Below are 25,081 nucleotides of genomic sequence, written 5' to 3' on the forward strand. Positions count from 1 at the left end.
GAGCCCCTTTAAACACAATATTACATCACACATGCTTATAAATTTCATTTTTCATTTTTCTTCTTTTCTGTATGCCCCGGCACATTTACAGATTCCAGTAATATGAAGAAAAATTAGAAAGTGCATTGGCAGATGAGACATCTTAACCTAGAGCTATACTTGCACTGGCTTTTTACGAACAGCACTCGTGTGTCCTCCTGACGGGAGCAGCATACGAGACAATCCTCACACCAGAGAGAGCTTTGTGCACTTGCTGTTGCTGATCCCACCCCTCTCACTGTTAAACGGCACCAATATTCTGTGCGGTCGGTGTAGAAATTTATGTAGAAATTGCAACTGTGCACAACCTGCTCAAATTTCCAATGCTTGACAAAAAAAGTTGCATGTTCGTACCACTGGTCTGCATTGCCGTAGAAGCTGATTGACTACCAGCAAGGGCATGACATACCACTGACAGCAGATATAGCAATGAAAAGTGTTTGAAACCCTGCTCTTCTGGAGTTGAAGGAAAATACTGCGCTTACCTCCACCCTGGAGTACACCTCCTTGAACATCCGTGGCAGCACATGCTCGCTCTCCACTGCCTGCAGACACACGTGTTGCCACACATCACACACAAAAGCAGGGCAGTCGGCCCTGCATGTTAACAGCACATCACAAGCACAGCACTTGCCTGATACTTGCTCTTTTTGTTATGACAAACACGCACATACAAAAAAGGAGCATTAGTGCTTTTCATTCTTGACAACACGGTGTGATGATGGTTGGAAACTTGAGTGGCCGCAATGTAAAATAAGTGAGTTACGCCTTTACTGTTAATTTGTTTTTTCCTTAAAGGGACCCCGAAACGATTTTGACGATTTTCTACAAACGTACTGAGTCGTTAGAGTAGGTCCTTCTGATCATTAATTGACACATCTAAGTGCTCCGCGTAAAGCGTGTAATTTATTATAAGATGTTAAAAATGCACATCGCTGCCGATAGCAGCACACTGCTCGGCGGAATTTTAAGCCGCCCCTACCCATATTACGGAAATCACCCATATGACGTCAGTGGGGCGAGCTGTCCGATTGGCTGACCAGGGCACGTGATCGATGATTTTTCCAACTTTATGGTAAACAAATGATCTTCGTAATACTTGGAATGTTAGTTCATTTGTTTTTATAAAAAGAAAGTAACATAAAGAGAATGCACAAGAACAATTTTTCAGTACGCTTAAGCACTTCCGGCACACAGCAAGTGTCGTCTGCTTGTGTTACAACGTACTCCATTTTGACGAGAACTCCGCGGTCAGAGTCGGTCTCAGTATTTTTGCGAGCACTATGATACGACTTTGTTGCCTTGTGGACTGCAAATGTAGCGACTGCCAATATGCCAAGCTGCGACATCATGTCCGTCTGCAAGGTAACATACGGCTGCGCATCGGACTGCCGCTATCCCATCGGCGCCGGGATTTGCGCGTTTGTGGCCGTCGCTTTATACCGGAAGATCACTAACGCAATAGCATTTCGCGAGTCCGGTATTAGGGCGAACGCAAGCACAAGGGGACAGGGTCTGGCCGCTTGACTGTGCCGTAACGGAATGAGCCATGAGATGAGCAGAAGGGCAAATGTGAATGGTCAGCACGGTGGAGCCACCTGGTGGCACAGAGCTCAACCATACACAGTAGCAGCAACGAAGTGTATTCTTCTTTGCTGCTGGTGTGTATTTTTCGCAGGAGTGTAATCATCAACACGTTGTTTTTATAAATGTTTAATATGTTTTACACTTGGTTAGAGCAAATTAGCGCTTTGTTTGGCTGGTTAAGCGCTGCGCCAACAAGTGTCTGGACCGTGCTGACCGATCAGGCCACTCACGCATACGTCTATGCTAAGGTTCCTTCATCAGCTTAAGTTTATGCCTCCAGTCATTTGCCGAAATGACCAGCTTGCCTGTGGTTACCGGAATACCAGACATGTTCGGCGCTACGACAGAATGCTCGCAACGCACGCTGCTTTGATAGCTCTTGGTCGACGGCCAAGCGGCTAGCGGAGAGGTCTCGCGTGGGCGGGGGCGGGCTCCAAAACAACCGGAAGTGGACGATGTGACGTCGCATCGTGACGCAGTATCAGTGAAGGCGGAGCTTAGCCCCGCTCGCTCGGCGAACGAGTTGAGGAGGAAAAGCATGGCTAGGGAGGAGGGTAACTTCTAATTGCTTGTAACTCCATTAATACGTAACGCTTCACCTAAATTGTGGTGCGAATGTTCTACTTAAGCTGTACCCTACGCATCTACAAAATTTGTCCGAACTGTTTCAGGGGCCCTTTAACAGGACGTGTTCCCTCAGAATATCTCACCTAATAATGGGAGTAGAAAAACAATTTTATTTAGTGTCCATAGAGCAAATTTTGAGGTTTGTTTCATTTAAAAGAAAAGTTTGCTGACATTAGGTGCAGACTTTAATTTGGGCAAAAAATTCATTTATTTATAACATTTTTGGGACTTGTAACATAGAAAAAAGCATGACATTTAAAACAAGCACTAGGCAAGCTGACATTAGTCAGCTTCAGACAATCTTATACAGTCGAACCCAACTATATCGGGCCCTTTTACATCGAATTATTCTTTATATCGAACGATTTCTGAACACCGCAAAGTTACAAAGAGAATATATAACAAAAAGTATGAATAAATTGAACAAAAATAACAGCCGCTCTCAATATATCGAACTTCAAGTAACACAAAACTGACCCAGAAGTTGGCTTTTCCATGTGACAACGAGGCGAGCTGCCACACCTCTCCTCCCAGACAAAGTGGTTTAGCCCAAATACACGTGTGCGGTGCCGCTCTCGCTCCCTTAGACAGCCACCTCCTAGCAAAAGTCATCCGACCCCTTTCTCTCTCTCTCTGTCTCACTCACAGCCATGTGCACCTGCATGCGATTGCATGGAGGAAAGAAACAAAATAGGAGAAGCCTTGATGTCACGTTTTTGAAGTTGGAAATTCAGCCATGTGGGTGTGCCATCTCTCTTGGCGCCTCCAATCAGCTCAATCGAGTATATAGGCACGAGCTTTGAACTTGCATTGCTAAGAGCTACAGGAAGTGTGGGCTGCTGACGCATGTCAATAGAAAGCAAACGAAACTTCTGTAACAGTTTTAGTGAAGCAGCCGCATGCCTTTGTTTTTCCGTAGCATGTTGAAGACAACGAAGACCCCCGCCGTAATTACTTGAGTGTCTCTGTTACTGGCTGACAAACTCATAGACCCTAATCACAACTTTCAAGCTTACGCACCACACTCCCCAATTCAGCTTGTCTCGCGAACAAAATGTGCTGCAAGAAGGACACGAGCCGAAAAATCTTCCCACTTCCTCCCAGGCCAAGAGCAGCATCGAGAGGGTCAGGAGCACGGTTGCTACAGCAACGCTGACACTTGGAGCACCACTGCCAGTGCTCCTTTGCGATAAACAGCACGCGACTTCTGCCACACTTTCTTCGTCCATGCTGGTCGGGGCCTTTCCTACGCTTTCCTTCCTCCATGATGCAGTCGCCTCAACTGCCTCAGTGTACAGTTACAAGTTATAAAATGGCTGCCATGAAACGTCAGAACCTGACAATATCCGCAAAGATAGAGATTATCAGAAGAGTTCAACACGGAGAAAAGAAGTCGGATTTCCCCGTAGCGTACAACATCCCAAGAAGCATGCTGAGTATGATATTAAAAAATAAGGATGACTTTAGGGCTGTGGCGGACAAGAGGCCAGGTGCCACCGGTGCCCGACAAGTACACACGGTTGCATATGAAGACGTGGAGGCAGCAGTGTAGCAGTGTTTAAGTGGTTCTTTGATGTTAAGTCACGAAACATCCCCGTTTCTGGTCCCATGATTTAACAGAAAGTGAAGGATCTCACTTTCATTCTCAACAGACCCGACTTCAAAGGCGGCTCAAGTTGGCTGCAGCATTCCAAAAAGCGCAACAGCAATGTCGGCCGGGCTGTCACCGGTGAAAGCCATGCAGTGGAAGTCAACAGCATGCCTAAGTGGACTGAAAAAAATTGGAACGACATCACAACAAGGCACCATCCCCATGATATACCATATTTACACGACTGTAAGTCGACCTATGTTTTTAAATTTGAAAATCTGAAGTGGGGGGTTGACTTACAATCAAAACCAAAACATGGCACCTCCAAAAAAGCGAGACCAACGAGATATCAGGGGACCTACAACATAGTTACAATTTTATGTTCGCTCTATGTCCCAGCTGTAGTTTTCGCTATCCTGCATGTTTGTTCGCTTTTCGGAAGGGTTTTTCAACATTCAACGATGACGCGCTGTGGGACCACAGCAGCGATGACGATGGAAGCACTAGTGAGAACGATGGCACAAGTGCAGACAAGTAGTCTAGCGACCATGCCAGCTACTAATAAATTTTCGTCATGGAATGCACCCTCGGTTATGCTTATTTTTTTTTCCCTTCACACGCGAAATGGGGGGTCGAGTTACAATTGTGTAAATATGGTATTTAATGCAGATGAGACAGCTTTGCTCTGGCAAACGCTCCCAAACAAAACGCTGGCATGTTGCTCACCAACAACGTCGATGGATCGACCAAGCTCCGTCTACTCGTGATTGGAAAGAGAAAATTACCACGATGCCTAAAGAATGCACCTTCGGTTCAGGTGACCTACACGTCTAATGGGAAAGCTTAGATGATAAGCAAACTTCTTGGCAAGTAGCTGAAGTCTTGGGACAACTACCAGACAAACAAAAGCAGGAATGTCTTACTCCCTGACAATTGTTCTGCTCACCATTGTAAGGTCAGCGTCAGCAACATCAAACTTCGTTTCCTGCTGCCAAACCCAACATCGACGTTGCAGCCTTTAGATCAAGATGTCATTCATGCACTGAAGGCAGGCTACAGAAAGCACCTTGTGCAACGACTATTGCTAAACCTTCATACTGGCCAGGAGTTGAAAATTGACCTCCTGGGCACAATAACGATGTTGAATGCATTGTGGAACGACATCAAAGTCATTGTGGGCTCGGTGTTTCCGGCGAGGCTGGTGCAAACTCATAAGAAAATTGCGATCAACTCCTCGACAGCGATGAACCCCTCGAGGAACTTGATGATTTGTTAAGCCAGCTGTCCGAGTTCCTGGGTGCCATTTGTGATAAGACTGCGGCTACAGACTTCGTCTCCGTTGACGACCATATTGCGACTACCGTAGATGTCGCTGACGCAGACATTGTTGCTGACCTGGCTAGGGATCTCGCTGGCGACAGCAACTGTGAGGACCCAACGAGTTCCGACCCACTCACGTGTTCTGATGCACTTCATGCTTTGAGTGTTGTTCTCCACCACTACGCGTCTATAGAAGGCTGTGGGCTCAGCTGTTCTGAGTCACTCGACAATGTTGAAAAGTGTATGCGGAACAATACTTTCAAAGTGAAAAAGCGGAAGAAGATAGGCGACTATTTCTTGCACTAATATGCCTGCGGTACATGTATTTAGAAAGTGAATAACACTTTTTAATTAGGTGTATTTTGTACGCTGTTAATTTCTTTAAACATTCTATGTCGAATAAAATGATATATCGAACTAATTCCGGTTTCCTTGAGAGTTCAATATATGCGGGTTTGAGTATATATAATTATATATGGTTTATTGAATTGTAAACTCTGTACTCTATTTTTTTTTCACCCGATATTTAACAATTTCTGTAGTAATATTGCCTTCCAGGTCAGAACCTTGCTTTCAAGCAGTCCCTCTTAAAGGGCCCTTCATCAGGCCCCATGGCAAACTTTGGTTATACATGAGGAGTTGCAAGGCATTGTGCCTAGGGTGTGCTTACCAAAAGAATTTTTCAAATAGGTTCATTATTTATTTATTTATATAATCGGTCCAACTCAGCACCACGATAAGAGCGGTAAGGTACGTACAAAATTTTGAAAGAAAGTTTCACTAGTTATGTGCATACTCGCAATTCCTGCAAGCTGCTACAAGATGGCCCAAGTATATGACTGAAAAATCGGTCGGTGGCTGTAAATGCATTCACAGTCGGCCACCAGTGGCTGCATTTATTGGCACATCAGTGCAAGCGCAGTTCGTGGCTTCAGTGAGTTGCCATAAGTCTGCCTCAGAAGTCTGCCTCATAAGTCTGCCTCACGTAAGGCACACACCCTGAAACAATTTAGAAAAAAAGAAGTGATAGCCTTACAAGAGTAAATATAGCATACAAATGCCGCATCGTTAACACGGCAACAACCTAATAAAGAAACAAACATGTAAGATACTGTATTTACTCACATCATGATCACACTTTTTTGTAAAAAAAATTGATGCAAATTCAGCGGTGCGATCATTACGTAGGTTAAATTTTCAGCGAAAAGAAAAAACATTATTTTTCATCCCGCATTTGCTGCGGGTTGACAACAAGTCAACAGACAGGTGGCTGCTGCCACAAGACTTTCATACAATAATTACTAGAGGGAACTCTGGCGCTGCGGTCATTGTACCACCATGGGAATGATGGGAAATACATGGATTTGTCTGATTTTCGTGTTTGTGGATTCAGACATTCTTGTGGCTTTGAATATTACGATATATAAATATTATTGTCGTAAATTTCAGCGCAATCTATACTTTTCAAAGTGCAGAAGACGCCGCAAACATGCACAATTGCTATTAATTGCAATGATTGAGCTTGTCCAGGTGGCAAAATTGAAACATGCCAGGCGTCTCAAGGCACTGGCATGCCCGCGATAAATTCATAAGGGCGTTTCATTCGCTTGTTGATACATGCGTCCGTGGCTTAATGGTTCATCAGGCATCTGTGCTAGAGTTTCCGTGTTCGAATCCTGTCATCGGACAATTTTAATGATGTTATTTAATTATTTATTATGCAGTACATCGTTGAAAATGACGAGTTTACAAAGTCACAAAGCCATTTGAAGCCAAAAGGACGAAGTTCAGGCAAATCCATCTACTTCCCATAATTCCAATGCTGGTACAACTGCTCCCATTGCAGCTCCCGTAGACACTAGCGCTAGAGTTCCCTCTAGTAATTAATGTATGAAACTCTATGGCTGCCGCTGTATGCGGGACACCAAAACAAAAATGGCGGCCGGTGGAGCAAGCTGAACACGCCGAAAGAGATTTTATTTCTTCGCATAAATCCATTACATGCACTGAAACAGTTTCTTCCGGATCAATAATGAATAATATTGTTAATATCGGCAATTCTGCAGCAGTAACATAGCCATGTCTACTGTGAGAGGTGTGAGGATACCAAGTCGATTCCAGGTGGCAGAGAGTTGCAGGCATGAGACGGTAGGCAACTGTGTAGAGTAGCAGGCGCAGGACTGCAGGCAACAGTGTGTGGCGGGGAGGGAGAACACTGAAGGCGTGTGTGCGCGGTCGGTATGCGGGGAGCGCGCGACAACTGAGTCAGTGAAGTAATCGACGGAGCAAGCCGCGTGCGATGCAGTGGGACAAAACACAGACTGCGTGTGTGTGTGTGTGTGTGTGTGTGTGTGCACCGAGGATTTCCCAAAATAAAGAATGTACTCGACAAGTTAGGGCTTGTCCGACCGGACCTAACATGAAGGACCAAGAATTGTCTAGTGCCACCCAGCTAGTTGTGCAGCCTCTCCTGCCTTCTTCGATCGTACAAGGACTGTTGGCTTCGACCTCCGGGACCACAATATAGAGGCAGACTCGTGGCTGATAATGGGGACGAGATCCACGTAAAAAAGCTGGCGCTGCTGTCGGCGTGATGTGGTATGAGGGATCACATGGACACAGCGACCCCTCACCTGTGCCGTTCGCTCATGTGAATGGCACAAACTCGTACAACCCGTGTGTTTGTACTCGCTCGTACAAACACACGGGGCAACTACACTTCGGCACCTCAACAAGTTGGGAGAGCGCCTCAGAAATTTGGGTTTCAAGCAACGCAAGGTATCTCACGATTCGAGCCGAACAACTCCGCTGTTTTCACAGCAATTCCCCAGGACACCTACAAGCAGATTGCCTTGGAAATGGACAAGCATAGCCGCTTCTCCAGCCGACGGCTACGTGATGTCCTTGCAAGTGCTCGTAACAGCCGGGAATAAAGAACCACTGCTTTAACTGTTGATTGGTAACAGTGTCCTTTATGCACTCATGGACACTGGTGCAATCGTGAGCTTAATAGGTAGCCGTGCCATCGCAGCAGCCAAATGCGCAAGAGCCACCTTCAGGGAAGAAGCACGAACCCTGAGGCTTGCTCAGGGCTGGTCACAAACTGCACAATCGGTTCGCTGTCGTATTCGTTGGCAAGGTAGGTCCAGGAAGCAGCGTTTTCTTCTTTTGCCAGAGCTGTGTCACAATGTTGTCCTTGGGCGGGATTTCCTTGAGGTGGCAGGTGTTTCTCTCCACATCGGCTTTGGCAGATAGTCACTGCAGGCTGACCCATATGGGCTCGTCAAATTTAAAAAGACACCGAAGCGGCCATCAGCGTGGGTTGCTGAACATAGACCCCTGTCAGTTTGTAAGACAGCGTTGCAATGTGATAAGCAAGGTCAAGAGCCTAATGAAAATGTGGCCAGCTCTCTACAGGTACTTTTTGCAGATGCGCAGGATGCATGCCACAATACCACTGAGAGCGGCGAGTTATGCAAGATGTTGTGTGGAGCCACTGGCTTGCGGAAGCATTACGCACTTTCGTAAAAGAATGTGTGTAATAGAGCACAAATCGACAGTGACTAAAAAGTGTGGAAGAATAAAGGCTGTATTTGGGCAACCATGTTTCCCTATGCCCACAACTTGCTGCTCGCACCACACACACAGACAGTTGAATCACAATAGTTCCAACTCAAAGAGAACCAAAAACTTGCTACAATCCAATCCAAGTACTGTCGAATCGAATCTCGATAATTTGAACATGAAGGCACCCAAAAATAGGTTCGAATTAAAAGAAGTTCGAATTCCAAGAAGGACTTGTTCTTGAAGTATTCGTGCCCCATAGCACGATGCACGAACGGTACAAGTTGTGCATTGTGCGCAAGTTGAGCGCAAGTACACAGCGAGTGAGGACCATGAAACTGCCCACGCTGGCCAACACTCGCTTCCCGATACAGTCGAACCCGGCTATATCAAACTCGCAAGAAAACACCTCTCAGTTCGATATAGAGCGTAATTTCCTATAAGCCTGCTAAAGAATTGGATGTCATAAAAGCACATGCCATTTATAAGATCACTTCATTGATGAAACAGCTTAGTTTCGCATGAAATAGTCCTGTATTTTCTTCTGCTTGGGCAGTTTCGCCACCTGCAATGCACATACTTCTCTACATTATCTAAGGAGTCGGAGCAGCTGAGGCCGCAGCCTTCCACATTTGCGCAGAAGCACTGGACTAGTGCGAGCGCACCAATCACCTCGGAGGACGTGGACAAAGGACCGTCGTTGCTTTCCTCATTGTGCCCACTTTCACTTGTGCTCGCTACGATGTCGGCAATGTAGTCTTCGTTTTCGGACTCTCCTGTGGTCGCGACACCATCATCTGCACTCACAAACTCATGGACCGTTGATTTGTCAATAGCTTCCAGAAATTCTGACGGCTCGCCCCAAATTTCGGCGACACCAGCAGCGGCTTCGTCGCACTCATTAGAATTTACAGTCATCACCGGGCACGCGGAAGTCGGCACATCTGAAGCAATTTTAGATGAACCACTTGGCCGTGCATACGCATCAGGCACCACGGGCACCGGATCACGAGCTTGTCCGCTTAGCCCTAATCGCCCCCTTCAAGATCGTGCTGAGAGTGCACCTCTGAATCTTGCACGCTGCAGGGACACATCCGACTTCTCGCCACGTTTGACCCGATTTATGATTTCGAGCTTCACGGCGAATTCTGTCGCTTCATCACGGCAACCCTTCTGGAGAAGGCCCACAAGGCGCCAACACAAGGAACCCGAAAAGCAGTGAGACAACTCACGCCTGTGCCATCTTACACGACGAGGGCACAAGAGCCTCTGGCTGTCTGAGCAAGCGGTGTGGGTAAGCCATGATTTTTTTTGCAGGGGGTGTCGACGGCTCGCTCGGTGGGGAGAGCAGTTTGATGGAGCCGTGCCGCCGGGCTTCCCTACGAAAACGAGAAAAAGCCAACTTCTGGGGGCACTTTTCCGCCCTTTGACGTTTGGTATATTGGGAGTCAGTGTTATTTTTGTTCGATGTAAGTGTAACTTTTGCTATATATACTTATTGTTACTATACCGTGTTCAGAAATTGTTCGATATGATGAATAATTCGATTTAAACGGGTTCGATACAGCCAGGTTCGACTGTAACAGCAGAAAACAAAACTTCAGGAAGCAGGCTAAGCTGGCACTGGGCCAGTGGCACGGGCGGCACTGGCACGCACACGTGGAGACCATCGAAGATGAGGGAGAGGGAAGGTGAGGGGAGCGTAGTTACGGGGAAGGGCGGGAGGGAAGTGGATTTGCTTTCCTGCCAGTTTGCTGGATGGCGCTAATTACCTCTGCCACTTACTGCCACCGAAGCAGCGGAGTTGCCGAGGCCGGACTGGGCCTCCGCCACTGCTTCATTCTGCATGCTTTTTCCTTTGCCTGCTGACAGATCGGCACTAGTTTACATTCTTCATCCTGAATTCTTAATGCAAGTCATGCCATATCAAGACGACAAGGTCGTTGCCACTGGTCATAAACAGGTTGGTGGGCTCCCTTCTGTTGCGGCGTCGCCACGTTCAAAAGACAACGAGCAGAGTCATTACTGAAAAAAAAATGAAGCTTGGAGCATGTAGAGACTCTACTATAGCGTTGAGGACCATCAAAGGCAAACCAGCTGCCAAAAGGCGTCCAAATTGGTCCAACTTAGGGCAAGAGCGGAGGTCGAACTACCAAAGGTGAGACCGGAGGTTATACTCTATATGCACAACGTGTCACATACCCTAAAAAGGTTGCTAACTATCATGGTATTCCTCTGGTTTTTTCTGCACCCAACAAGCTTTCGAAGCTGTGCTCTCGAGTTTTCTGTTGGAGCAGGTGAGGCTGCCGCACGAGGCCTGAGAAGCTCTCTGTAGAGTGCTTCAGAGGGGTTGCATATGCAATTCCCTTGCACCCTTGTGGGCAGCTGTGCATCGGACAAACCGAACGTAGCGAGAATGACCATTTAAGGGAGCATTCGCAATAATTAAAGGAAAAGGAGGATAAGGGCACACATATGGTGGCTCATGTTGCCCCGTGTGGGTGTGACGCTCGATATTCTAAGACTACCATTCTGGGCACGAGCGGCAATGCCTCTTCTAGGCTTGCACTTGAGGCCTTCTTTATCAAGAAGAATAGAGATAGTGAGTCTTCTATCTCCTTACTTGACGCTGAATTTGACTTCTTGCACAATTGCCTTTCATGCACATGTGCCTGTTCTTTTTGCTTGGTATGCGCATGCGTGACAAGAGGATATATATGCACGATTCTATCCTTACATTAAGCAGTTATGAGTATAGTGCTTGTCTTTGTCCACCTTTCTTGTATCTGTAGTTTTTATAGTGTTAAGTTACTACTTCAATTATGGAAAACGAACTAGCCCAACAATCAACCCTTCTCGCATCACTGGAAATATTCATGTCGATGAAGCGGCACTGTTTTGGTACATGCTGTCAAGGCATTGAATATGAAGGGCAGTAAATGCGGCGGAGGAAAAATAAGCAAGGTTTCTGTCATAAAATATGGAGTGATTGTGCAGCAAGGGTCTTATTTACACACCATAATACCAAATTTGCTTAATAATTTGCTTAATAAGCTTCACCGCATTACAGCCATAAAATGTGGCGAAGCATACTACCTGCGGCAGTTCGCTGACGGAAAGAGGATCGCCATGCTTCTTCAAGAATGTGAAAGGCCAATACACATATTGCACAAAAAATGGATGACACTCGATCTTTTCAATGAGTGGCCCGGGTATGAGATCGGTAAATTCCTGCTTTTCATATCTACATTTCATTTTCACATATTACATCCCGAGATGCAGAGAGTTCTCAGATAATCTTCACATACGCATATTTCATATTTCGAATTATTGAACTATTTCGCGATACCCTTCATATTCAGGAGGAGTGACTGCTGGGCTATTGGTCTTGCGTTATTATGGTACATTAGCACAAATTAACAAAATGGACAAGGACAGGTGCTTCGAGTTCAATATATCCGGATTACTTCGCAGAATTAAGGTTCGAAATAATGAAAGCCCATCGCACGGTGAACTTACATGCTGTTCAGCCCGACAAAGTGCACCCCCACTCAGAACACACACATGACGAGCTACAGAACATTTAAAGTCACCAACCGAATAAATTTCGCAGTTTTTTTACTACTAAAGCACAGCGGATAACATGACATATTACCTGATTCAAATTTTGCGATGGCTGAGGCTGCAAGTGTACTTCGCGTTCACTCATTGTGCAGCCCAATGCACAGGTGTGGTACAGCATTTTTGCAAGAAAAATTTCTTGTATGCAAGTGATGCAGCATTCACACTGTTTGAACTGACCTGAATCTCTTCCCGTGAAGGCCAGATGTCCCTCAGGTGAACAGGCTTGCCATCCGGACCGTGCCCTGTGCATTGCCAACAGAAATCACCAATTAGTTGTAATATTAATGGGCCCGTATAGTTCATGAAGCACTGTTTTAATGCAAAAGCCTTAAATGGCTCATAGGTCTAAAAATTGACCATTCGGCATTATGGCACCAAAATTGATGCGAGTTGAATCCACAAACATTGGTGGGAGTCGAACCCATGACTTTTGGTGTTAATTTGGGCAAAGTTAATTCAGGCACAGTTAATTAATGTAGAGTTAAGTCACTCAAACCCACAACCTTTGATGGGAGAAAGCAAGTAACAGGAAGTAACAATGCATTCAAATGAGAATGTCATGTAATTTAATGATTGTCTCATGAGTGCGCAGGCTTTCGTCTTGATCCTCTTTAGCGTATGCTAAAGTGACTCAACTCTGCATCATAGCACGCCATTGCATTGCACCCGGCACTTGTCTACAACCATCCTGCCAGGGAACCGATTCATTGCTAACTTTTCAGCAAGAGATCATCAGGTGCACAATAAGAGTTGGCACAGAGCCATTGCATTCATTTTCTTATAAGGAAGCTTTACCTCTAGGCCACCTCAGGTTTACCAGTTCAGATACCGGAGAAATACATAAATGCTCTCATCAGACAAGCACTGAATTGAATGAAATGCAAGAAACTTAAATTTTAACAACTGTTGGAAGCAGAATTGTGATTCAGGGAGCTCAGCTTTTTTACGAACGCAGTTAAACCTCTATATAAAAAACTTCAGTACGATGAAATCCTCGATATAATTGGAAAAAGGACACAGTGCAAAAAAGGCAAGAACATGAGAGAGCGACACGCACACAGCACTGATTTACAACATTTTATTAATGAAGCCATGAAAGAACAAATATATAGAGTGTTACCATGCGCAATATGTGAATGATCGGCAAAAAACCTGGAATATCATTTGCAATGCTGACAATGATAGCCATAGACTTACACAGCACACGGAATGCTTGCCATTCAAACCCTGTCAAGATACGCCATTTCCCGATGATGATGATGATGTGTGGTGTTTTGTGGCGCAAGGGCCAGGTTTGGCCAAAGAGCGCCATGACAAATGGTAGTGTTAACGATGTATTATGGAAGATGTGACTTGGCTGTAAAGTGGCCTAAAAATAGTCGCTGTAAAGTGCGTAAAATCTACGTGCTATAAAATTATGGCGATGATTAATGACGAAGACTGTGAAGATTAAAATCCATCGTAAAAGAATGATGCATTGTTTAAAATATGCGAGACGTTAAATTGCTTACAGCACTACAGCCTCGCCAGAGCCCTTGAACCACAAGGGCCTAGAGGCATGTGCTTATTGAAAATGATTATCGCAGCGGCATCCTCTGAAGAGAGGAAGCACTACGAACGTGTGGGGCTAATAACATGCAGTACAACCTCTTTCAAAAAACCTAAGACGGAGTTGGTGTCAAAGAGTGGTTCTGGACCAAGTAACATAACAGGATGAAGGGGGATGTGGTGCCTGTATGCTAAGAGAAAATGTTTTTTTCTTTCGGGTTCGGCTTCCCGACACTCCAGTAGGACGATGAGGACGGTCAGCCTCTCCCCGCATCTACCACAGGTTGGAGGCTCGTTTCCCGTGAGTAAGAAGTTATGTGTGCCAAAAGTGTGTCCTATTCTTAGACGGCAGAATAGGACATCTGTGCGGCGGGATTTTGTTACAGGAGGCCAGAAACCTAATTGTGGCTTTATTACATGCAGTTTATTATTTATTTCTTCGTCCCACATGCGTTGCCAGTGGTTTCGTAGTTTCCTTCTTAAGAAAGGCTTCAGGTCTGTGACAGGGACCAAAGCAGTAGAGTTAACTGCATGCGATGAGATTGATGTGGCCATCTGGTCGGCTAGAACGTTTCCCTCGATGCCCCTATGTCCAGGCACCCAGCATATGATCACATGTTGGTTAGATATATATGCTTTGCACAGTGCGGAGTAGAGTTCAATAAATACTGGATTTTTGTGATTACAGAAAGACATCAAGGCCTTCACAACACTGAGGGAGTCCGTATATATAACTGATTTCGGGAGTTGTGATTTGTTTATATGCTTTACGGCCGAGAGCAGTGCGTAGGCCTCAGCCGTAAAGATACTAGTTTCCGGGTGCAGTACGTCGGATTCCGAGAAGGATGGACCGACGGCTGCATAGGATACCCCGTCGTGTGACTTTGATGCGTCTGTGTAGAACTCCGTGCAGGAGTATTTGTGCTGGAGTTCCCGGAAATGCATCTTGATTTCAATCTCTGGAGCATGCTTTGTGACTTCCACGAAAGATATATCACATTGTATGAGCTGCCACTCCCAAGGAGGTAGCAGCTTGGCTAGATGCATTTGGCGAAGCTCGAGGAGTGGAACGTGCATTTCTTCACTAAGCTCCCTCACTCGAAGCGAGAAAGGCTTTCTTACAGAGGGGCGATTATGGAAAAGTGTAGTGCAGGTCATATCGTTAACACTGTTAAAACATGGATGTTGATGATTGGATTGTATTTTAAGGAAATATGTAAGGCTGATATAAGTTCTCTGTAGATGGAGGGACCATTCATTTGATTCCGCGTATAAGCTTTGAATCGGGCTCGTTCTGAAAGCGCCAGTGGCTAACCGGATACCTAGATGGTGAACAGGATCTAGCATCTTTAGCGCGCTCGGGGCGGCAGAGTGATAAATAACGGCGCCATAGTCTAGTCGCCATCGAATCAGGCTTTTATAGAGATTCATTAAGCACTTCCTGTCACTACCCCATGTAGTCTGGGATAGAAGTTTGATTATGTTCATTGTTTTTAGACATTTTTCTTTAAGATTTTTAATGTGGGGGACGAAAGTAAGTCTGTAGTCAAGTATGACACCTAGAAATTTGTGTTCTTTGTTAACAGGTATCTGTTGTCCATGCAGTTCTATGCAAGGATCTGGGATAAGTCCTCTCTTTCTTGTAAAAAGAACACAAGAGCTTTTGTTGGATTGATCTTAAATCCATTCCTGTCTGCCCACATTGACACTTTGTTCAGGCCATGCTGTACCTGTCTCTCGCAGACTGCGAGGTTACAAGATTTGAAAGCTATTTGAATGTCGTCCACGTAAACAGAGTAAAAGATGGCGGGTGGTAGTGAAGCACGAAGCGTGTTCATCTTCACGATAAAGAGCGTGCAGCTAAGCACGCCTCCCTGGGGTACACCAGTTTCTTGTATGAAAGGACGTGACAGTACATTGCCGACTTTTACCTGGAATGTACGATTGGACAAGTAGTTTTTTATTATGTTTAGCATATTGCCATGAATGCCCATTTCTGACAAGTCTCTTAAGATGCCGTAGCGCCACGTTGTGTCATAGGCCTTCTCCATGTCGAGGAATATCGATAAGAAAAAGTGCTTGTGTACAAATGCGTCCCGGATATTTGCTTCTACACGTACAAGATGGTCAGTTGTTGAGCGCCCTTCTCGGAAGCCACACTGATAAGGATCAAGCATTTTGCTCTGTTCAAGGAAAAAGATGAGTCGCCGATTTATCATTTTTTCAAACACCTTACAAATGCAACTTGTGAGGGCTATTGGGCGGTAACTTGCCACTGAGGAAGGGTCTTTTCCTTGTTTCAAAACAGGGACCACAATGGCTTCCTTCCATGCGATTGGAAGGTACCCTGCATCCCAGATGGTGTTGAAAAGTGTGAGTAGTGTAACTTGCGTATCCGTGTGTAAATTTTTGAGCATTTCATACATGATTCGATCCGATCCTGGTGCGGAGCTCTTGCATGCGCTCAAGGCAGCTCTCAATTCAGCAATACTAAAAGGACGGTTGTAAGGCTCATTCTCTCGACCTTTTCTTGTTAATGGCTTACATTCTTCTGTTTGTTTGTATTTGAGAAAGGATTGTGTATAATTTGTTGCACTTGACACGCTCTCAAAATATTCCCCAAGTGAGTCCGCCTGAGCTTGTAGGGTATCGCCTTCTGTGTTTACTAAAGGGAGTGCATGTGCTTGTCGCCCTCTTATCCTATTGACCCTGTTCCAGGCTTTCGCCTCATCTCTGAACGAGTTAATACTCGATAGAAATTTCTGCCAACTTTCTCGTCTGGCCTGTCGGCGGGTTCGCCTGCCTTCGGATTTTACTTTTTTAAAGTTGACTAGATTCTCTGCAGTGGGAGAAGCGCGTAGCAACCCCCACGCCCTGTTCTGTTTTTTACGAGCGATCCTACAATCGTCGTTCCACCATGGGACACGCCGTTTGCAGGCCAAGTCTTTTACTTCTGATATGCATTTAAATGCGACATCTATTATGAATGCTGTAAAAAACTCGACTGCAGCGTCAATTCCTAACGAAGACAGGTCAGCCCATGAGATACTAGTTAGAGATCGAAATTTCTCCCAATCAGCTGTCTCAATCTTCCACTTAGGAGCGTATGGTGGATATTCGTTTTCTTTATATGATCTTAGCAGTATAGGGAAGTGGTTGCTACCGTAAGGGTTGTCGGTAACTTCCCATTCAAGTTCAGGCAGTACAGACGGGGAGACTATACTAAGATCTAATGACGAAAAGGATCGGTTTGCAAGAGAGTAATATGTGGGTTCTTTCTTATTGAGAAGGCACGCTCCAGAAGAAAAAAGGAACTGTTCAACAAGGCGACCTCGCGCATCTATACGAGAGTCGCCCCACAGGGAGCTGTGCGCATTGAAATCGCCAAGAACAGCATAAGGTTCTGGCAATTGATCGATCAAGGAGTGAAATTCATGTTTGTTCAGTTGGTAATGCGGGGGTATGTAAAGGGAGCAAATGGTGATGAGTTTGTTTAGTAGGACAACTTGAACCGCCACTGCTTCAAGGGGCGTTTGTAGCTGTAAAGGTTGACACGCAATACTTCTATGAGTAAGAATCGCAACACCACCCGATGATGCGACGGCATCATCGTGATCTTTGCGAAACGTAACATACGTACGGAGAAAGTTTGTGTGTTTATATTTTAAGTGTGTTTCCTGTAAACACAGCACTTTTGGATTGTGTTTGTGTATGAGTTCTTGCAAATCATCAAGGTTTCTAAGGAGACCTCTGATGTTCCATTGAATGATTTGTGTATCCATGTTTAAGGTAAATTGGTACTGTGTTTATGGAAACGGAGTGGATGCCTTATATTACAGAGCCCTTTCGAGGCCCTGTAATAGGTGTTTTGTTCTTTCTGGAGCACTCGAGGGAGCCTCGCCGCTCCTTAGGCGCTTGGTGCGCCTTGAGGATGGGTGTAGTGTCCATCACCTCTTGTGAGGCGCCGGACACGTGCTCTTGCGAGCGGGAAGTTACCAGCGAGGGTCCCGCCTTGGAGGGCAAGACCCCTGCGCCCACCAGCCCGGAGGTCGATGGGGCTCCCTGGGGGATTTGGCTGCGCCGGCAGTTGCCAGCGCTGGAAGGGGCCTCTGAGGTTGGGGCAGCCTCGGCTGCGCCCACCTTCGGGTTCGATGGCCCCGTCTGCCGGGTTGGCAGAGCAGCGCTAGCTGCAACCGCCGCGGGGGCAGATGGCGTAGCTGCCGACTCACTGACTGTGGGCCGGACAGCCGCCGGAGGCCATTGTGACGTTGCCCCCTGACGCGTCACATCGGCAAAGCTTTTCTTGGGCAGGTATGAAACCCGCTTGCGTGCCTCTTTGAAGGTGATATTTTCCGTGACTTTAATTGTAACAATTTCCTTTTCTTTCTTCCAGGATGGGCACGACTGCGAGTACGCGGCGTGCTCCCCATCACAGTTTACACAGCGGAGAGCGTTCTCACAAGTTTCAGTGGTGTGTTCTTTGGCACTGCATTTAGCACGAGTTTGGCGGCCGCGGCAGCTCTGCGAGCTGTGGCCAAAGCGCTGGCATTTGAAACAACGGAGTGGGTTTGGCACGTACGGCCTAACACGGAGCTTGATGTACCCGGCCTCGATTGACTCGGGCAGAACACTTGAATTGAAGGTGAGTATTATGTGTTTGGTCGCAATCTCTTTACCGTCGCGCCTCATCTTTATTCTTTTCACATTGACAACATTTTGCTCACTAAAGCCCTCCAAGAGCTCTGCGTCTGTCAGCTGAAGCAAATCATCGTCTGAGACAACGCCGCGGGTAGTGTTCATAGTGCGGTGCGGAGTCACTGTCACTTGAACGTCCCCAAATGACACGAGACTGGGTAGCTTTTCAAATTGTTTCAGATTCTGGAGCTCCAAGAGGAGATCTCCACTTGCCATCCTTGTTGCCTTGTAACCTTGACCAAGAGCCTCAGTTAAAGACTTTGAAACTAGAAATGGGGAGATTGTGCGTACTTGTGTACGGTGTCGCAACACACCAAACGCCTGCTGACGCAGACGCCCCTGCGGGGGCGATTTCCCGAAATGAAAGTGCAATTGAAGGAGAACTGACGCATGAGCTATCAGACTTCCTAATGAAATGTGCCTCAATGATTTCACATGTCAGCTGTGAACTATGTTTAGCCAACACTTCACTATTTTTCAAAGTAGGGTACCTGTACCATGTTGTACACACTGTTATGATGCTCCCTAAGACGATTATTTAAGCCCCTTCCAGCCTGTCCCACATACTTTTTTTCCACAAGAGAGAGAAAGCACATACAACACACCATTGATGCAGGGCACTAAACCCTTCTTGTGTTTCACAGTACAATGGCCACGCCTGGCTCGTGAAGCAAACTTGCAAAGCTTTGCTAGTTTTTCTGGAGTGGAAAAAAAAAAAACCACTGCAACACCAGCGCGTTGGATTACCCTCTTCACGCTATGTCACCTCAATATAACGAAGTATCTAACTTATTATAACCCCTTGTCCATAGAACACCATGTTCTTAGATGCTCACCACAATGAAGTGTGCTTATGCAGGATTTCAATACAACAGAATTTCACTGTCACCCCAAAGGAATACTGAGTAAATTGAAATTTCCGTGGATGCAGATGGTCAAATGGTTCAATTACAAACAGCTGCTTGCAAACACACGCTCATCGATTCGTACGCAGCAGCGGCCACTGAAACAGAACAGCATCATGCCATGTATAATGTCCAAGGGCGATGAGATCCTTATCAGGTTCCCACGCCCGTAATGCTTTGGCTTCAAGTGAAAGCATGCAAGGCTGAGCTGAGAAGGATGGTGGCTTGATGAGCACAGTCTTCCCATGCGAGCAAGAGGAAAGGGGGGAGTTGTCATGATGTCCTGAATTTTGACAAACTGGTCAAGGTTAGTTAATTGTTCCTGAGGGAAGGACGACTACATTGCATTTCAACTGAACCAGAGCCCTGCCTAGAAGGTATTGAAAATTTTTCGTGTGCCCAAACAACCCAAGCACAAGAAATTACTTTTGAAATTGTGACTAACACTTATGTATTGAATCTCAGGAACCAGTGGACAATAGATGAATACATAAAAAAGTTTGACCCCTAATTTCTCCACTAATAATTTTTTTCTGCCAAGTAAAGAAAAATAGTTCATGAACAGTTTGCCAGTCTACACTGGTTTGGTGCTCCTGATGCAGTATTGCTGCAGACTGTAGCAAAAGGTATTAGAAATCATGCAAACTGCTACCTTTTTAGATCACCAATGCACTGAAAGAAAAAAGATTTTAAAAAACCTAACACGGATCTCTCTTCCTGACTGGCCTTCATTTGCTTGGAAGAGGAACACCAGAATATGTGGCTATATTTGCAACACTGTCACCATAATTACAGTCTGTTCAAATTTAATCATTGATGTTACTTGCTGTGGCAGCCCAGTGACATCACATTGCACTGCTAAGTTTGAGTTTGCAGGTTCAAAACAAAACTACTGTTTAAGTGGGTACAGTTTAACAAAGTTTTACTGTTTGACGCAATAGTTTTGCGGAAACCTGCAGGGTGGAGAGAAGTAATTAATTAAGGGAAAATGAGACATCCACCCAATCGTAACAATTGCTACAGAGGAAACCCATACGGGTTCCTCAATCCCATATAGATTTCCCTTGTAGCCCCTCATTTTCCCTTAATTAATTACTTCTCTCCACCATGCGGGTTTTTGCAGAACTATTACATCAAACTCTTACCTTTGCTTCAAGTTGTTGACAAATTCCACTTCACCCTGCCATCTGCTAGCCGCCTGGTTAGCTCAGATGGTAGAGCGGCTTCCCCGGAAAGGCGATAGCCCCGGGTACGAGTCTTGGACAAGGACGAATTTTTTTTCAACTGCAAGGCTTTTCTTTCAAGGAACCCGTATGGGTTTCCTTTGTAGCAATTTTTACAATTAGGTGGATGTCTCATTTTCCCTTAATGAGGTTTACAACCGGAATACAACCACCGAAATAGTGACCGCCATGGTGGTTCTGCCATTTTCATCTCAAAACAGCTTTCCTACAAATGCCGCTTTGAAATTACATTTGACCTTGATAAAGTCGAATCCGTGTGGGTTGAGTTTGATCGCACTTCTTTTCCGTCTGACAAAAACACTATCATTGCATCCATTTATCGTTCCCCGTCGTCATCATACATGAGTTTCTGCGCAGAACTCGATAGCATTTTAACTCGCCTGAATCGTGAAAACAAAAATTTAGTTATTGGTGATATAAACATAGACATTACAGATATCACGAACAGCTGTTGCGCAGAATACACAAACTGCTTTATCCGCCATGGAATGGAATCACTGTTACAATCACCTACACGCTGCATGTCACACAGCCCTGGTACTCTCATCGATCATGTTCTAACAAACAACATTTCACCTCAGATTGCTGCCGTTGTTAGCTTTGATATGACGGACCATTACCCCATTTTCTTGTTGGTCGAATTGCACAACCAACGCAAGGTAAAAACTTCAAAAAGGAATTTCTTCGACGCCAAGTTGTTTCAACAGAGAATTTCACACATTGACTGGAACGTTTTCTTCATGAACCAAATGTTGAAGCAGCTTTTAACAATTTCTGTGCTAAAATAACGGAAACAATTAGCTCATGCTTGACATTTTCTCTTACTTACAAACGGTACTTGGCCCCCAGAAACCCATGGATCACGAATAACTTACTGCGGTGTATTCGTATAAAGGATAACCTAAATAAAAAAAGTTAAATTGCAACCATTTAATCTGGCTTTGAAAAATCGCTTAAAAAAATACTCTCGAACATTATCTAGAATTTTAAAAGCCGCTAAACGAGGTTATTACCAAAACCAGATTATTAAAAATGGGAACAATAATCGAAAAAATTAGGAACTAATAAAAGAATTTTTTAACATGCCTAAACAACGACCTGTAGCAAATGAACTTACCCTAGTTATGCTTGCCGGCGTTCACTAACCCTCCTGATATAGCTAACGCATTCAACAAGTTTTTTTCAACGGTGACCTCAAACCAATCAACTCATATTTCGCACTATGCTCGCAGCTCCCAATCATTTCATTTACAACCTACATCACCGGAGGAGGTTTTACATGTTTTATGTGGTCTAAAATGCACTGGCCCAGGGTTAGACCTCATTCACCCATCTAAAGTTAAACTGGTCGCCCATGAGCTATCGGGTGTCCTTGCTACTCTAATAAGTAATACATTTAGCAGAAGTATTTTTCCCTCCGTACTAAAACTAGGAAAAGTTGTGCCTGTTTTTAAAAAAGGAGATCCAAGCGTATTAGGTAACTGTCGCCTGATAACGATCCTACCATGCTTTAGTAAACTAATCGAGAAACATTTTGCTGACTGCCTCATGAAGTACTCTGAAAAATTTAACCTTTTGACACCACATCAATTTGGTTTCCACCCAAATTTTTCCGCGGAACTTGCTCTAATAGAATTCACGGACCACATTAAAAACTTCATTAACAATGGGTGCTGGGCCATGGCATTATTTATTGATTTTACTAAGGCATTTGATACAATTAACCACACCATACTTTTTTCTAAGTTAGGATCACTGGGTATCACTGGCGAGCTCTAACCCTTTTACAGAGTTATCTACTTGACCGTACCCAGGTTGTCCAATTCGCTGATGCCATATCACAGCCAATAACTACTAATCACGGTGTTCTGCAAGGATCCATTTTAGGCCCTCTTCTTTTTCTTTTGTATATTAATGACTTGCCTAATTGCCTTAACAATTCAGAATGCATACTTTACACTGATTCAACTATATTTGCCGGAGATAAAGACCTTAGTAATTTAAAAACACGACTAAACAAAGACCTTAGAAAAATTGCATCTTGGTGTCTTGACAATGCGCTGCACATAAAAGCCACGAAGACATGCTTCATAATTTTTCATATTCATCTTAAGCAAACCTCTTTAGTTCCGAGTCTTAATCTAGATAACCACATAATTTATCCATCTGATACGACCACATTTCTTGGCGTTGTTCTTGACTCTCATCTGAAATTTAACAAACATACCACATCCCTTGTTAAAAAAATTGGTTTTGGTTTACGTGTATTAATCAAATCTTGACATTACTTTCTGCAGCATATCATACGGTTGCTGTATTAGGCATTCAAACACAGTCACCTGATATATTGCCTCACTTCATGGGGAAACACGTATGAAACACACATATCATGGATTCATCACTTACAAAACCAAGCAGTACGCCTGATTACATTTAGTCCACACCTGGCATCTGCCCTCCCACTTTACCAAAGTCGAAAAATCCTTCCCCTCCCTTACTCGTTACACCTAAAACTTGGTCTTTTAATTTATCGCATCCGAAATTAAGGTACTGTCATTAATAATATTTCTGCCCCTCCAACTACTTGACTGTAACATTGCAAGATTCTCGTAAAAAAATAATATGTTATTACCCAAAGTACGCACAAATTACAGCAAGCGGACAGCGCTCTTTTCAGGAATTGCCCATGCACATTACCCATGCACATCAAGTGCGTGCATTCAGAACACTCATTTCAGAACACGCGCATTGGCAGCTGAGGTCGCGGCAGCGGAGCATTCTGCTGAACCTTTTCCGTCGCCTACGCAGGTTTCTACAGATCCGGCACAGTACTACCGTGAACCAGCGTCAGCAGTGCATCGACCACCATATTTAAAGCACGTGTGCCCTAACCCACGAAGATTTAACAGGACTGGCTGTGTCAGCGAAGCGCCACATGCCGCCCGTGACGAATGCCACCTGTCCATCACCCCAGGAACCATCGGCACCCGGAAACCATATAAACTGGGATCACCGCAGAATTCATCACTTGGGAGCTGAGGTCGTGGCAGCGGAGCATTCTGCTGAACCTTTTCTGTCGCCTACGCAGGTTGGTTGCATTTGCATCACTGCATAGGAATTCGTCTTCACATTTCTTGCCGTACCCACTGCTGCCAAATCATAATGCCAACATGTGCTGAGTTATCTAGAGAGATGGATTCGTTGCGAAAAGAAGTTGAGTAATTGCATAACAGCATCGCCCTATTTAATGAAACGTTTGAAACGATGAAGACTAAGCAGGAAGGCCTGGTCAAAGAAAATAAGGAGCTCTCGCGAATGAACGAGCAGCTGACAAAACAGGTTGCTGAGTTGCAGCAATACTCCCGCATAAACAATGTGGAAATCAAAGGTGTACCAGAAACAAAGGGTGAAAGCTGTGAAGCAATTCTGCAACATATCGCAGAAAAAATTGGTTGTCCTGTGAGTCCTGCAGAAATTGATGTTGTACACAGAGTCCCTGCTAAAGGTGGTCCAAACATTATTGTGCGTTTTTGTTCTCGTCAAAAGAAGACCAAGTTCGCTACAAAGGCTAGGACGGCGCATCTGTCAACCAGGTCCATTGGCATAACAAATCAGGATAAGCCCATATTCGTCATCGATCACCTGACTCCGGAGAACAAGCGGCTGTTTGCTCAAGCATTGGCTCTTAAAAGGGAAAAGCAGTGCAGTTCCTTTGGGTCGACAACTGCCGTATCAAAGCACGAAAGTCTACAGACAGTAGGGTGTACCGCATCTCTGGAGCCGATGATCTAGCCATTGTTACCTGAAAAGCACTATTCCTGTGCCTTAATGACTGAGAATCACCATGGCGTCACACACTGTTCATGAGCTGAAGCAACTACTTAGTTCTTCGTCCACTTCTCAGATTTCTATCATACATTTTAATGTCCGAAGCTTACCCAAAAACTTTGATCATATGGTTAACTTTCTTACTTTAACCAATCACCACTTTTCGCTCATATGTCTATCGGAAACATGGCTATCTGCAGCTGACGATACCTTATTTTCTATACCGGGCTATCATTCTGAATATTTTCATTGTCTGGCTGATCGCCACGGTGGATCGGGAATATTTATTTCCAACACATTATCTTATAAACGGCGTGTAGATATCTCATTTTCCATGGCCAAATGCGAATCAGTTTGGCTTGAATTAGACAATCACTTTCTACCAACCAACAAAAGAACTATCATTGGTTCAATTTACCGTTCCCCATCGTCATCTTACGATGATTTTTGTGGTGAACTTGATAGTTTATTAAACTCGTTCATCACCAAAAATTATAATGTAATCATTG

The 25,081-nt window shown here is 44.9% G+C and overlaps 1 protein-coding gene across 3 annotated transcripts in view; it reads right to left on the reverse strand.

Moving 5' to 3' along the window:
• LOC142583417 (cytoplasmic aconitate hydratase-like) overlaps window positions 1-25,081 on the reverse strand; it is a 244,026-nt gene that overhangs the window by 81,111 nt on the left and 137,834 nt on the right. For all 3 annotated transcript variants that reach the window (XM_075693876.1, XM_075693874.1, XM_075693875.1), the window contains 2 exons: window positions 12,530-12,594; window positions 525-584 (listed from right to left, as the gene is read on the reverse strand). In XM_075693876.1, the coding sequence (XP_075549991.1) occupies window positions 525-584; window positions 12,530-12,594 (125 nt within the window). The remainder of the gene's footprint in view (window positions 1-524; window positions 585-12,529; window positions 12,595-25,081) is intronic.

Source organism: Dermacentor variabilis, chromosome 5, assembly GCF_050947875.1.
Source record: "Dermacentor variabilis isolate Ectoservices chromosome 5, ASM5094787v1, whole genome shotgun sequence".
NCBI lineage: Eukaryota > Metazoa > Arthropoda > Arachnida > Ixodida > Ixodidae > Dermacentor > Dermacentor variabilis.